At 34.9% G+C, this 12,794-nt stretch overlaps 1 protein-coding gene across 8 annotated transcripts in view; it reads left to right on the top strand.

The window, feature by feature from the left end:
• The window catches only part of LOC106133925 (circadian locomoter output cycles protein kaput), a 19,094-nt gene continuing 6,300 nt past the window's right edge, over nt 1–12,794 (top strand). For 6 of the 8 annotated variants that reach the window (XM_013333796.2, XM_013333797.2, XM_060953880.1 and 3 more), the window contains exons 1-11: nt 1–622; nt 2,758–2,906; nt 3,087–3,268; nt 3,908–4,025; nt 7,273–7,368; nt 7,710–7,764; nt 7,976–8,214; nt 8,579–8,726; nt 8,963–9,134; nt 10,693–10,881; nt 11,831–12,010. In XM_013333796.2, coding sequence (XP_013189250.1) covers nt 585–622; nt 2,758–2,906; nt 3,087–3,268; nt 3,908–4,025; nt 7,273–7,368; nt 7,710–7,764; nt 7,976–8,214; nt 8,579–8,726; nt 8,963–9,134; nt 10,693–10,881; nt 11,831–12,010 — 1,566 coding nt within the window. In that variant the 5' untranslated portion in view covers nt 1–584. The remainder of the gene's footprint in view (nt 623–2,757; nt 2,907–3,086; nt 3,269–3,907; nt 4,026–7,272; nt 7,369–7,709; nt 7,765–7,975; nt 8,215–8,578; nt 8,727–8,962; nt 9,135–10,692; nt 10,882–11,830; nt 12,011–12,794) is intronic. The other 2 variants (XM_013333800.2, XM_013333801.2) reach the window with 2 other exon arrangements.

Consider the following 12,794-nt stretch of genomic DNA (forward strand, 5'->3'; position numbering starts at 1 on the left):
TAGACAAGGCATTAAGAAAATAGGTCTGTACTCTGTATAACAGAGAGCTACGTTTTGTACCTACCTAGGTAGGTACTTCATGTAAACCTGGAACAGCTTGAAAATTTGTTCGATGTAGTGATGATGCTTCTCAATACTTCCCGCGGATATAATAATTGATGTTCCCTATCTTCGGATAAAATTTGAAGTGATTAAATTTTTGTGACATAATATTGTTTGTGTCGTTCAGCAAAAAAAATAAACGCAACAATAGCGTGGGCGTGGAAATTTACCATAATTGCATGGTATCTAAACACAGTTTTAGGTTTTGGTGCTTCTACGGCGCTCCTGGGTACCTACCATGTTACCAGTGCCTTCACTGGTACCAATAGGTACATAAAATTTTGTCCAACCCAATGTATACGTGACGCTGTTTATTATTATGAGATTTATCAAATAAGTGCTGTGGACTATGTGAGTGATTGGACAAGAGTTTAGAATTTTGCTTGAATATCGATAGCAAACGCTTGGCATATCAAGCAAAACTATAGATATTTCTACGATGCGTTTGTGTTTCTATTAGCGAGAGAACAATTGCTGGCAGAATGGACGACGACGGAGACGACAAAGATGACTCAAAAAGGTGAGAATTGATTTGCAATATTCGTCCCTTATCAGAAATGTTTATATACATTGCACAGATGTTAGCTAGCTTCCTTATTGTATGTTTGCAATGTGGCTGAAAATACAGTAGGTACCTTATTGATGCAATACAGTAGTAATGTCAGTACCTAAAAACCATTGCCTTTGCTATTGCTAGTAGTGGTAACTAGTCTCAGTGAATACCTATGTTATTAAAAATTTCAAACACTTAAGTATTTCATAGATACTTGTTGATTGATTGATGTTTTTGCTACCATTTAAATTAGGTACCTATCTATTGTTATATACCTAGAGTTTCAGTTTGATAAATTAGCTAGCAAATAAAATATTTATAGGATTTTTTAAAGTTTATTTCTATTGTCCAGGGACATAAGTATTAGGATTTCTGTTCAAAAGTAATGCAGTAATAATATATTATTAGCTTTGTATTCTATTCTTGTAATATGAGATGAGCTGATAGTGCACCTTTTTACTGTAAATCTTAACTGTTCGACCCCTGATGCTCTCATTTTTAATCTAATTTCATGCCACTATTATTGTCCTACTATTGTCCAACACCTTGATATGGGAAAATAAACCATAACATTTTGATGTTCTTTCTAACCATTTTAATTACATCCTTTAGTTGCGCAGTTTGCAATGCTTAGATTCAGTTCCTTTTTCTATGTTGACTTCAATGTCCAAAAGCACTTTTTAAAATTATTGTGTGCTATATCAAAACTATGTTCCCAATAATTTTCTTGTCACAAATGAAAAATCACAACTTCCATTTATTTTAGACTTCTGTCACACAATGCATGCAATATAAGCATCAACAGAAAAGCAGCTTTAGCTGCAGCAAGCGTATGCTGATATTGTGCCGTTTCTGGCAACACCTCATAATAAGCATACACCAATTGCTACTATTTTTCTCGGTCACCAGGTTGTGTTAATTTGATATCACCAGTCCAGAAAGACCTTAATTATTTTTACTTATTTTCTGATTAAGAGATGTTTGTGCTGTTAGATAACAATTAAATTCTTAGATATTGCACAATAAAAGAAGTAAAACCTATATAAACTTGACATTGTAAATGAAAAAAATAACAATCAGTCTTACTTTTGACAAGTGTACACTTAACACTTTCTTTTGTACTTTAGGACCTGCTCAATTCGGTGTTGTGTGCAATATCTATTTTTCCGGGAAAAAGGCGTGATTTAATGTATCTAGTTATAGTTATCACATGTCTTCTATATATTTTTTGGAAAATGTCTTGGTTCCATATTGGTACTTAATATGATATCAGATAATCATCCAAATAAATCAATTCCATTATCAGCTAGCTAGTTAAGTGGCAACTCATATGATGTGAATAGGTTAGGCAAATTAGGTGAACAAACTTGCAAATTCTAAAACTATGATTCAGATTCCACTGCAGAGGCATGGCAGTGGATGTTTACTTATATGTATAAATTAATCATGACCTGGTGCTTTGCCAGGGTTCCAGGTTCAATCCCAAGTCAAGACTTGAGTTCAATAACAACTATGTTACCATTCTGCTAAGAGGCGTCAATTGCATTATTATTCTATTGTATATGATCTATACCACTCTCATCCTGTGTATGAAGTAGCCACAGTTGCAAATAATAAAGTGACTTCACATTATATAATTTGTACTCTGGTGTTGGTGTACTTTGATCCTTCTATATCATGAGGAAATCAGTTTTGGGCTTTTTAATGTACAAAATGATTACTTCTTACATTGAGGTCATATAATACCACAAATAGTTTCACTTTCTTGTTGCCTTTTTGTAAAGATATAGATAGATATAGCAGGATTAAGATCAATGACACACACTCACAGACTGAATACAATAGTCACTTATTGAGTTTGTGTGCTTAGATGTGCTCGTATTGCTTCTCAACACACAGATTTTAGTCAAACGCAAAAGAATAATGCTTATAATAAAAAAATCCATTAAGTTATATTTTACTGCAACATTATATTTTGTGACACAGAAGTTATTAAAATTATACTTCTGCAGTTTCACCATGGCTCTTGTTATACTTTGGAACTAGATATGGCTAAAACTTGGTGATGACAATGTAGTTAATCTTGTTTATGATATTTTCAGGAGGACACGTAACTTGAGCGAGAAGAAGCGGCGAGATCAGTTCAATATGCTCGTCAATGAGCTGAGCTCTATGGTCTCGTCCAACAATAGGAAAATGGACAAATCCACAGTCCTTAAAGCTACAATTTCCTTTCTGAAAAATCACAATGGTGAGTGGGTTTTTAATTTTTGTTATTGCAATATTAAAATGAAGTGTAAATAAAAAATGTTTAGTTATTAGCCAGGAAGTGCGGGAAATGTTTCTTCTACACATTAAGTAGTTAACGAAACTATTGTTTGTTTTTGTAGAATGTTTTAAAAACTTATTCCTTTCCCCTTTCTTGTTTCAGAGATAACAGTGAGGTCGCGAGCACATGATGTGCAAGAAGACTGGAAACCTGCATTTCTTTCAAATGAAGAATTTACCTTTTTAATTTTAGAAGCTTTGGAAGGATTTGTCATGGTATTTTCGGCCAGTGGACGAATCCATTATGTCTCTGAAAGCATATCATCGCTCCTTGGCCACAATCCAGTATGTACTTTATCTGTTTGTTTGAGTTTGCCAGCTTTAGTCAACTAACTTTGAGTAGTCTGTTAATTCAAAGTCCTATTGATTGACATGTTACATCTGTTCATCTGCAATTCAATTGGAGCAGCAATGAATGTCAATCTGACCATTGTGAATGCACTGTAACTGCACATTATTGCAGTTATGTTCTATGCGTCCTAATTCATGACTTATACAACACATGTTGTTTTTATATTATACTAGCGACCGTCCTTGGCTTCACACGGGTAGGATTTTTAGATATAAAACCCTCTTTCTAACATTTTGAAGCGTAACAAAATCCTTCCACTCTTATAGGAGATTAACACATACTCTCTATGGGGACTATTTTTTATCATATGTATTAGATGACAAATAATATTTTAAGATTAAATATTTTTTATTTCCTATCTCATAACTGTAATACACAATACATAATATAAAATAAATATATGTTTTAAGTTTTAACCTAAGTTTTTTTTTGGTTGTCTGGAAGAGATTGCATAATGCGATGAGGCAGGCCGCCTTTTGTACATTACCATAACATAAGTTTAGGATAAATTTACTGATACAATTTTATGTGTAATAAAGGGTATTTCTATATATCTATCTATCGTATTTTAGGAGAGTCTGCTCAACCAAAGCATTTTCGATCTGACCTTCGAAGACGACAGGCCAAGCTTATACAATTTGCTGCAAAACCCGACGGCATCTGCGGAACCCATGCAGGGAATTAATAACGGTAAAATAAATTTTATTGATCTAAATCGGTACCTTTATAGTTTCGTATCGTCATGTGTCGATTGCCCATTAGTATGTCACAGCCGTTTTATTTGGAATATATGTGTATTATAAGGTTTTGAACGAGTCTGACTTGCACTAACGTTTTTATTACTTACTTTTTTTTTCTTTTCAAATCAGTATTTCATCTGTCGTAAGAACATTTAAAGATGTAATGATACATTCATTCATTACATCTTTAAATGTTCTTTTATTATTTTAGTTTTAAGATGTAATTTTATTATTTAATTTTAAATTTAAGAATCCTATACTAACTAAAGACTTACTCCTTATGACTTACGACTAGTACCACAATATTTTGAGTTAATTTGGTTTATGACATTAATTTTTTACAGTTTGTACTTTATCAAATTATACCTCGTGTTAAAACAACACTGAATAGCTTTTTGGGCCTACGTTTACTTTAAGCTGCTTTTAATTTTATTCATATTGTTTTATTATTCCTTTGATGTAATGATTCTTCCTTCGCGTCTTGTTTTATAAGCGTTTGCGAAGTAATTTTTTATTTAAGTTAATTGTTAATTTAAATTACATAAATGCTGTCTGATCTTTATTTATAGCACTGACGAATGTTTATTATGACCATAACTATGTAACGTGTATACCTTTAGTGGTCGATTGTTGTACCACCCTTATATTGTTAAATGTTTTTATAATTTTTTAAAACTAATTTGTCATACTCCTATGAGGATATAATAACATAAATTCAGAAGGGATTTTTAACAACCTAACATTCAGCCCTCTTCAGTAAGGATCACAATATGTTTGTTTACATTGCATTCGCGCTACAGTTGCAAGTTTTATCGTAGCAAAATCTGAGGCTGTTTCTATATAATTATGTATGCTTAAGCGAATGTCTGCTGAGATTTTCGTCCAGTATCCAACATATTGTAAAATTTTGTGCACTTATTTATTCTCGAGGAAAATCCAGACACTAATTTTTTCATTTAAATGTACAGAAGATTAGGGAGAGACGAAGGTAGGGAGAGGAGTAAAAAGCATGCGTGAGGAAGAGATAAAGAGAGTTTATATGCGAATGATTACACACCATAGTTATACTTCACAGGTCTGTGGAGGGAGAGAAAACAGAAAAATTGAGAGACCGAAAGAAGGAAAGAGTGAGGTAGTGGAAGGGTATTCGGGATAGATAGGGATTGAAAGATTGCTTTAATAAATACTACATAGCAATTAAATAGAAAGGGAGAGAGAGAGGGACAAAGGGGGAATTAGATACAGAAGGACAAGTGTAGATAGGAACTAAGACATTGCGAATGCTTACATATACTTAAACCACATATGTCTGTAGAGAGAGCGGGAGGTATAGAGAGATGAGGAGGGAGACGGTTGGAAGAGATACAAAAAGGGGAATGTAGATGAAGGAGGAGCCATTATATATGGCTTTAAAAGCGAATGTTTTATTTAAACTACGTCCTTCTGGAAATATAGTGAGATAGAGACTCAGAGGGCGGAGAGAGAGAGAGCAAAGATAGAGAGAAGTAGATGAAAGAGAAGTGTAAATAGAGGCTGCTTTCATAGCAAATGTTTTCGTGTTGTATTTAAACGAGTCGCAGTAACGCAGTTCTGTGAAGGATAGAGAAAACAGAAGAGAGAGAGAGAGAGAACAATAGAGACCGCAGTATAGATAGAGCGAGAGAGAGAGAGGGGTAGAGGAAAGAGGACAGAGTTGTATAGGGACTGAGAAATTGCTTTAAAGCGTTAATGCTAGCACGTTATACTCGTATTTGAACTACGCAAAAGGAAAAAATAACATACAACCTGACTGAGTGGGAGAGAGAGAGCTAATGCTTACATGCTATATTCAAACAAAGCAGTTCTGTAGGAGAAAGGCAAAACAAATTGAGAAAGCCTAGGATTAATATAAAGAGAGAAATATGGAAGCGGGGAATATAGGATAGACCACTTCATAGCGAATGTATACATGCTTAATTTTTATTTTAATGATATTACTCAAAGAAAAGATACAAGGCTGCTATGATGCGAATTATTTGTATAAGCAGTATTGCTACTGATCATATTTTTCACTAGTAGAATTTAGTGAGTAAGAATTTTGTATTTTTATATTCCCTAAATAATCATCTCGTTGTTTCGCAAATTTTTAAGTTTGTTTTTTAAGTATGTGACTATCATGTTATCTTTTTATTCGTTAGTCTATGCGATTTTTTGCTTATTTTTATCTATGTGTGCGAAATGCTCCTTTATATTTTTGTTTTCTCTAGTCTCTTATTTGCACAGACTGATTTTTAAAATAATGTCATTATCTTGACGTTTGTCACGTTCTAGTCCTCTTTAAGGCCACTTTTGACCACGATCCAGGAGCGAATATTCCATGAAGCGACTTCCGTCTGACTCTGTTAATCCAGCTTGGATCTAATAAACCAGTTTATTGACTGATTATTAGAGATTATATAAAGATTTTCCTTTCATAAATATTCAAGTTTAAGCGTGACGCCCTCTTGTGTAGTTAAGATAGCCATTATAGTCGACAATTTTGGTCAAGAAGCAGCACTATCACTATAAGAAGAAAACAATTTTTTTACTGACTAAATGTTCGCAAATAACCTCATTTGATATTCATATTATATCCTTCTGGGATGACCTATCCTAACATACATCCATACTCTTAGCGTTAATCCGGGTTGTGTCCTTTTTCTGGGCAGAAGTCTGGTCTGGAAGGAAACCTTGACCACGATTATTGCCTTAGGTCAAGGTTTTACATGAACCGATTTATCTAACCTTCAGTTAGCTTGGGTTATAGTTATACATTCAGTCCATCCATTGCCTTAATTTGTAGGTTGCCTGACGTTGATGTTATCCACCCTCATATTACCATCAGTTAGCATTTAAAAAAATTAACGTAACTCGGAACAGAGACATTGGTTTACGGCCGTAGTAGGGTAGAACCTTGGACCCACGGTATGGTTTAAAGATGTATACCTTAACAAATCGACCACTGAATCATGACATGCAAATAATGCAAAAAAACAGTCTATTTAGTATAGTTTTATTTTTCCTTTCGACTTATAACACCAATTACATAAATTATAGTACAGATTATATATTTCCACGAAAATATATCAAGAGAACATTCGAACGTTATTCTATTGATAACGAAATTTCAGGGAAAAAATGGTATTGATCCTGAAAATATGTCTATGTTTTTTTTTCAGAAAACGAAATTAGATTCCAATGCCATCTGCGCCGGGGTACCCTGGACTTCAGAGATGAAACGACCTATGAGCTGATCCAATTTAATGGCCACTTTAGTTAGTATTTTCTTACTTATTTAATATATTTATAATTATTTTATTACTTATGTGTCACTTATTCTCTTATGCTCATACCATTATTGGTAAAGCTATCACTCTGAATTTCAATTCCATCGTTAGGCCATCCAGCTAAACGTGGCTGTATGGCGCGGTTTGATCTTGTGATTATCGGCTCTTTCTACCTTGTAAGGGATAACAGATGTTGTGCTTTATTATTGTTTGTATTGAACAGCTGATTAAAATATGTTGCAGTAATACATTGTAAACATTTAAGTGAATAGTTATAAATAGCGTAGAAGTTGAAATAAAATAATGTTGATAATAATTTTATATCTTAGGAAACAACATGGATCAAGTGGATAGAGATGCATACCAGCAAGACCGCGATTCACGGTAAAGTTTCATTTATTTTATGATTGTAATCTTTGGCTAGCAACCTGTCACTATTTGAGTCTCAATTCTACCATTAATCCATCAAGCTGAACATAGCCTTTCATTCTTATACTTTTACTTATTATTTTAAATGTGAACATTTTGAGTGTTACTTTTTCATACAAAAAATTTATTGGCGGAAATATAGAAAGTCTATACCTTTATATTTCAGTTTGCTCTTCGTGTGCACCGGCCGCTTGTACACTCCGCAGCTTATCCGGGATGTTTCCCTGATCGACACCAACCGGAATGAATTCACATCCCGGCATAGTCTTGAGTGGAAATTCTTGTTCCTGGACCACCGCGCGCCTCCCATCATAGGATACCTGCCGTTTGAAGTACTCGGCACGTCTGGATATGACTATTACCACTTCGACGACTTAGAGAAAGTCATGACTTGTCATGAGGCTTGTAAGTATATTTTAACTTAATACTTTATTGAAGAAAAATTTCGCGTGTTCCTGGGCCACTGCGCGCCCGCCATTGTATTGGGACGTCGGTTGCTCATACCTTAAAAAGAGAGCGGAACACTTTCAGGAACATTTCAATGTACGCCTTGAATTGACAAAGTAATGAAAACTTAAATTGCCCCATTGATTGACCTAATTTGGGATGAAGAAACTTTCACTCGCACTTTATAAAGAGAAAAAACACTGAAAAAATTTTGGTAAAATTTACCATACATTCATATATAAAAATTAAACTATATTTGTATAGTTGAGCTTTTACATATGTATGTACATTACTAAATATTAAATTTGTTTTTGTTTTGCAGTGATGCAAAAAGGCGAGTTAACGTCGTGCTACTATCGGTTTCTCACGAAGAGCCAGCAATGGATCTGGCTGCAAACTCGTTTCTACATCACTTACCACCAGTGGAACTCCAAACCGGAGTTTGTGGTGTGCACGCATCGTGTCGTCAGGTATTGACATGATGTTTACTGAATGTTTTAGATTGACATTGTTAAAGACTTACGAACTTTGGAGAGCAGTCTGAGGTGCGCCTGTGCCTGAGGTCCGCACACTCCTTCTATATTTACCTGGTCAATCAACTTTCCTTGTGGGGAGGCCACATGACCAAACCAATTAAGCACTCCCTTTTCTTTTCCTATCAATACACCTTTCACAATTTGTTTACAATAAAATGTAATTGTTCCAGCTACTCGGACATAGTGAAGAGCATGAAAGAGGAAGGGGTCGAAGCGGAGCCGGCCAACGAGGCGGACGCGAATCCAGCGATGAAGGACACGCCCTCCGAAGATATGGTAGCAATGTCCCCTTTGTACATGTCAGAGGTCAGCGACGCGTTCGCGTACCAACACATGTCACAGGTTCTTTGAATAACGTAATTTGGATGTTGCGTGTAGGATCACATACGATTTCATTATAATTATTTTGATTTAGTTTTTCACTTGTTTTAAGCGAGGGGGTTTAAGTCTATGAAAATAACGTCAGATGTAAGACGTCAGCGATCGCGTCACGTTCGCATACCAATACTTGTCAAAGGTTCTTTGAATAACGTAATTTGAATGTCGCGTGTATGATCACAAAAGGATTTCGATATTTTTGTTTAGTTTTTAACTTGTTTTAAACAAAGGGGTTTTACTTAATAAATATAAAAATTATAAAAATTTTCGCATATTTTGACGCGTAATTTTTTTTTTCTCTCATTTCTTTAAATATTCTATTGATTTGATTGATCTTACACTTAATCTCACTAAATCTATTTTATGATTTTTGCCATTACAAACATATTTAAATTTTGTTCTAAAGCTCATCTTTTTGTTTTATTTTATTGTGGTTATATAAATTACAGATTAAGTATGTAGTGTAGTTAAAAAATAGGCAGAATGGTCGTTATTTGGTCGTTACTTTATAAGAGGATCTATAAATTTTTCCCATAGGTACAGTAAAAGGCGATTTAGGGCATATACATTTTCATTTAATGAAATAACCATGATCCAGATGAGAGAAGTTTGGAAAAACGCCACAATGATTATGTTACACAAAACCTTAATGTGATCAAAGTCTATAAAATATGGCCTTACTGTCTTTTCGAGACTGTTGGCACAGTCTGCCCCGCAAGGGACAGGCCTTATATATATATGTGAATTACCTATAAAATATTGTTATTCACATTGCAAAAATTGGTAAATAAGCCAGTTAATAAATATCTTGGTCTATCTTAATAGATATAACAGTGGTTGTACAATTTATAATTCACATTCATTGTTAGACTCTCATTAGACGACCTAAATATCAGACGATCCGACTAAATGAAAATGTGCCTATTATTAACCACTTGATCATAGTTCATATTAGTTACAAAGAGATTTCTTGGCACACTGCGTGCCGTTAAATCATTATAGATTGAAATATAATACGAGAAAACCTAGTTAGTGCATTCGAACAGTTTAATTTTTTTATTAAAGTTATGGTACCGGCCAAAATCTCTCCCCGAGTAGATTGTACAAGCTAATGAAAGTGGGGACTACTTGGGTATTTTCATTTAGGCGATGGACTATTAACCTGTCACTATCTGTATCTCAATTTCATCAGTAAACTTAACGTGGTATTCGAATATTTCCAAGATTATTGATTCTCTTTTCATTGACAGATAAAGACGTATTATGTATGTTTCCTAATTAATAACGGCTTTTGTGGCGCAGCAGAAATACGCTTGTCTGTGACACCGGACGTCTCGGGTTCGAATCCCGGCCAGGGCAAGATGAGAAACGAGCTTTCTTTGTTTGGCCTGGGTCTTGGATGTTTATTTATATAAGTATTTATTATGAATTAAGTTAGTATCTCGTGCCACAAATGGCGTGTGTAATTTGTGCTGTATATATATATATAAATAAATATAGGTAATTTCTTTGGTACCCACAGTCGGCGTCAGTGAAGTCTGCTTCGGCGGGTAGTACTACTGGCACCGTGGCGACAACGAACACGGCAGCCACCGCCGGCGCTTCCTGGACCCGCACGTCGCATTCCCGGTACGCTCCCGGTTCAGACACGGGATCTTTGTCGGGTGATTCAAGGTCGTCCCAGAGAAACAGCTCCAGGGAAATGAGCACGGTAATTTTTATATAGTTATAAAGTGCATTGATGTGTATATTTAGTAAAATAATATTGCACCAAATACTCTATCTCTCTCACCTCGGCGTGTTCCCAGCTGTACTCTCTGCCAAAGCTTTGGTGCCCAATCATTCTGTATAAAATGACAGCATAATAGTTTTTGGTCATTACCGGGTACTAAAAATGACATTTGATACAAATGGTCGCTGTGATATGGCATGAAATTGAAATTGTGAATTTACTTTGCGAATTATCCAGTTTGTTTTGAGATATAAATCAATGGGACATGTATAAGTGCTTAAATTCGCATCGCGTTAAAATAAGGCGGAATTATGTTCCAACAAAAGTTTTATGGATATTCTCGCTGATATCAATACCAAATGACGAAAATAGATAGGTAATTTTTACATCGCCAATTTGAGGTACAGATTATATGGTAAATAATAGAAGTAAGTGGAAAAACTGACGCCCGGGATTTTGTCCACTAAAAGAGTGCCGTTAATTGGAGTAAACCACTCATCGCGTTGTCAGATATTAACATCCTTATCTGTAAATAAACATTTGTTGTAGATTAAAATATAACTAAATCAAGCAAATTGTATTATTTACATCTAGAAATGCCGACTTTACAAGAGGAGCATTAATACAACTACTTTAAGTCGAATCTCTTAAATCTTCGGTTCCGCAGGCATAACACCTAGTCTAGCGGTCAATCGTCCGGAAAAACGTTTAAAACATTTATTTGTACATTTCGGAAGAACTTTCAAAATAAACAAATATTTTCTATTTAAATTGGACACTTTAAAGTTATTGTGTGGATCCTATGTTAAATAGAAAAGTGTCCTTAAAGAAGTGTTCCTTATTTGTCCGTTAGCACCATCAGATAGCGGCCCCTATGGGGCAGTTTTATGCGCATCCTTGTCATGGTAGCATGATGATGTTCCCGCAGGCGCAAAAGTCCCTGGAGCCGGCCCTGGTGCCCCAGCACGAGATCGGGGCACAGTATCTGAATCCCGCTCCGTACGTAAGCGCGGTTGGCGTCCCTGGATTGATCCCACACCCATTGCCACCGTTGCCCGTGTTGCCGCCCCTCCCAGTGTTGGTCTCGCCTGATCAGGCGCAGTTGCAGGTGATTTTGTTGATCTTTTACCCCTGCTAGTTTTGTAAAGCCAATTTGGCGCAGTGTTACCTTTACTTTACTAACATGTCCTGGTTTTATGGAAAAATTCTAATTCTAAAATTGTATTCATTATTCAGACTGAGCTGAGTCTTAGTGTTGTGATGTTGATATGTGTTTTTAAAAATTGTTAACCCACGTCACAAATTTCCTAGTGGCTAGCTCAATTCGTCATTATTTAGTTTTTAAATAGTTTCAAACATATATACAGAAATTGCTTTTTCTTAGTCACAATGCACATTACCAACTAATTTTCAAAAAGGTTTTAATGTACTTACTAAATTTCAATTCTTTTTCATTGGTGCCATGCTTGGATGTGCTATAGTAAAAACCGGAAGCAATTTTAAATGTTTCCGGACAATTCAAATAAGAAATCACAAAGAAGACAGCACATTTCAAGTAAAATTCATAATTATTTTGTCAGATATGTCTTTTCACCAGCCACATTTTCTAAGAATTATTATAAGATTACGATGTCTCAAATACGAATATTATATATTCTATTGGAAATTTTTGTATCACATCTATTAAAATATGGCTGGTGTTCAAAAACCTACCTTGTACAAATGACGGTACAAGCGAAATACTATAATTTTGTATACTGCGCCAACAGGCATACAACAAATATTTCTGTGCTTGCCATATTGTTAATTAAGCATGATCATTAAAGGAAAAATAAATTAATGTCAAAATATAATCATATATGTATTTCTTGAACAAAAGAGAACTAGCTTTA

Source organism: Amyelois transitella, chromosome Z (genome assembly GCF_032362555.1).
Source record: "Amyelois transitella isolate CPQ chromosome Z, ilAmyTran1.1, whole genome shotgun sequence".
Lineage (NCBI taxonomy): Eukaryota > Metazoa > Arthropoda > Insecta > Lepidoptera > Pyralidae > Amyelois > Amyelois transitella.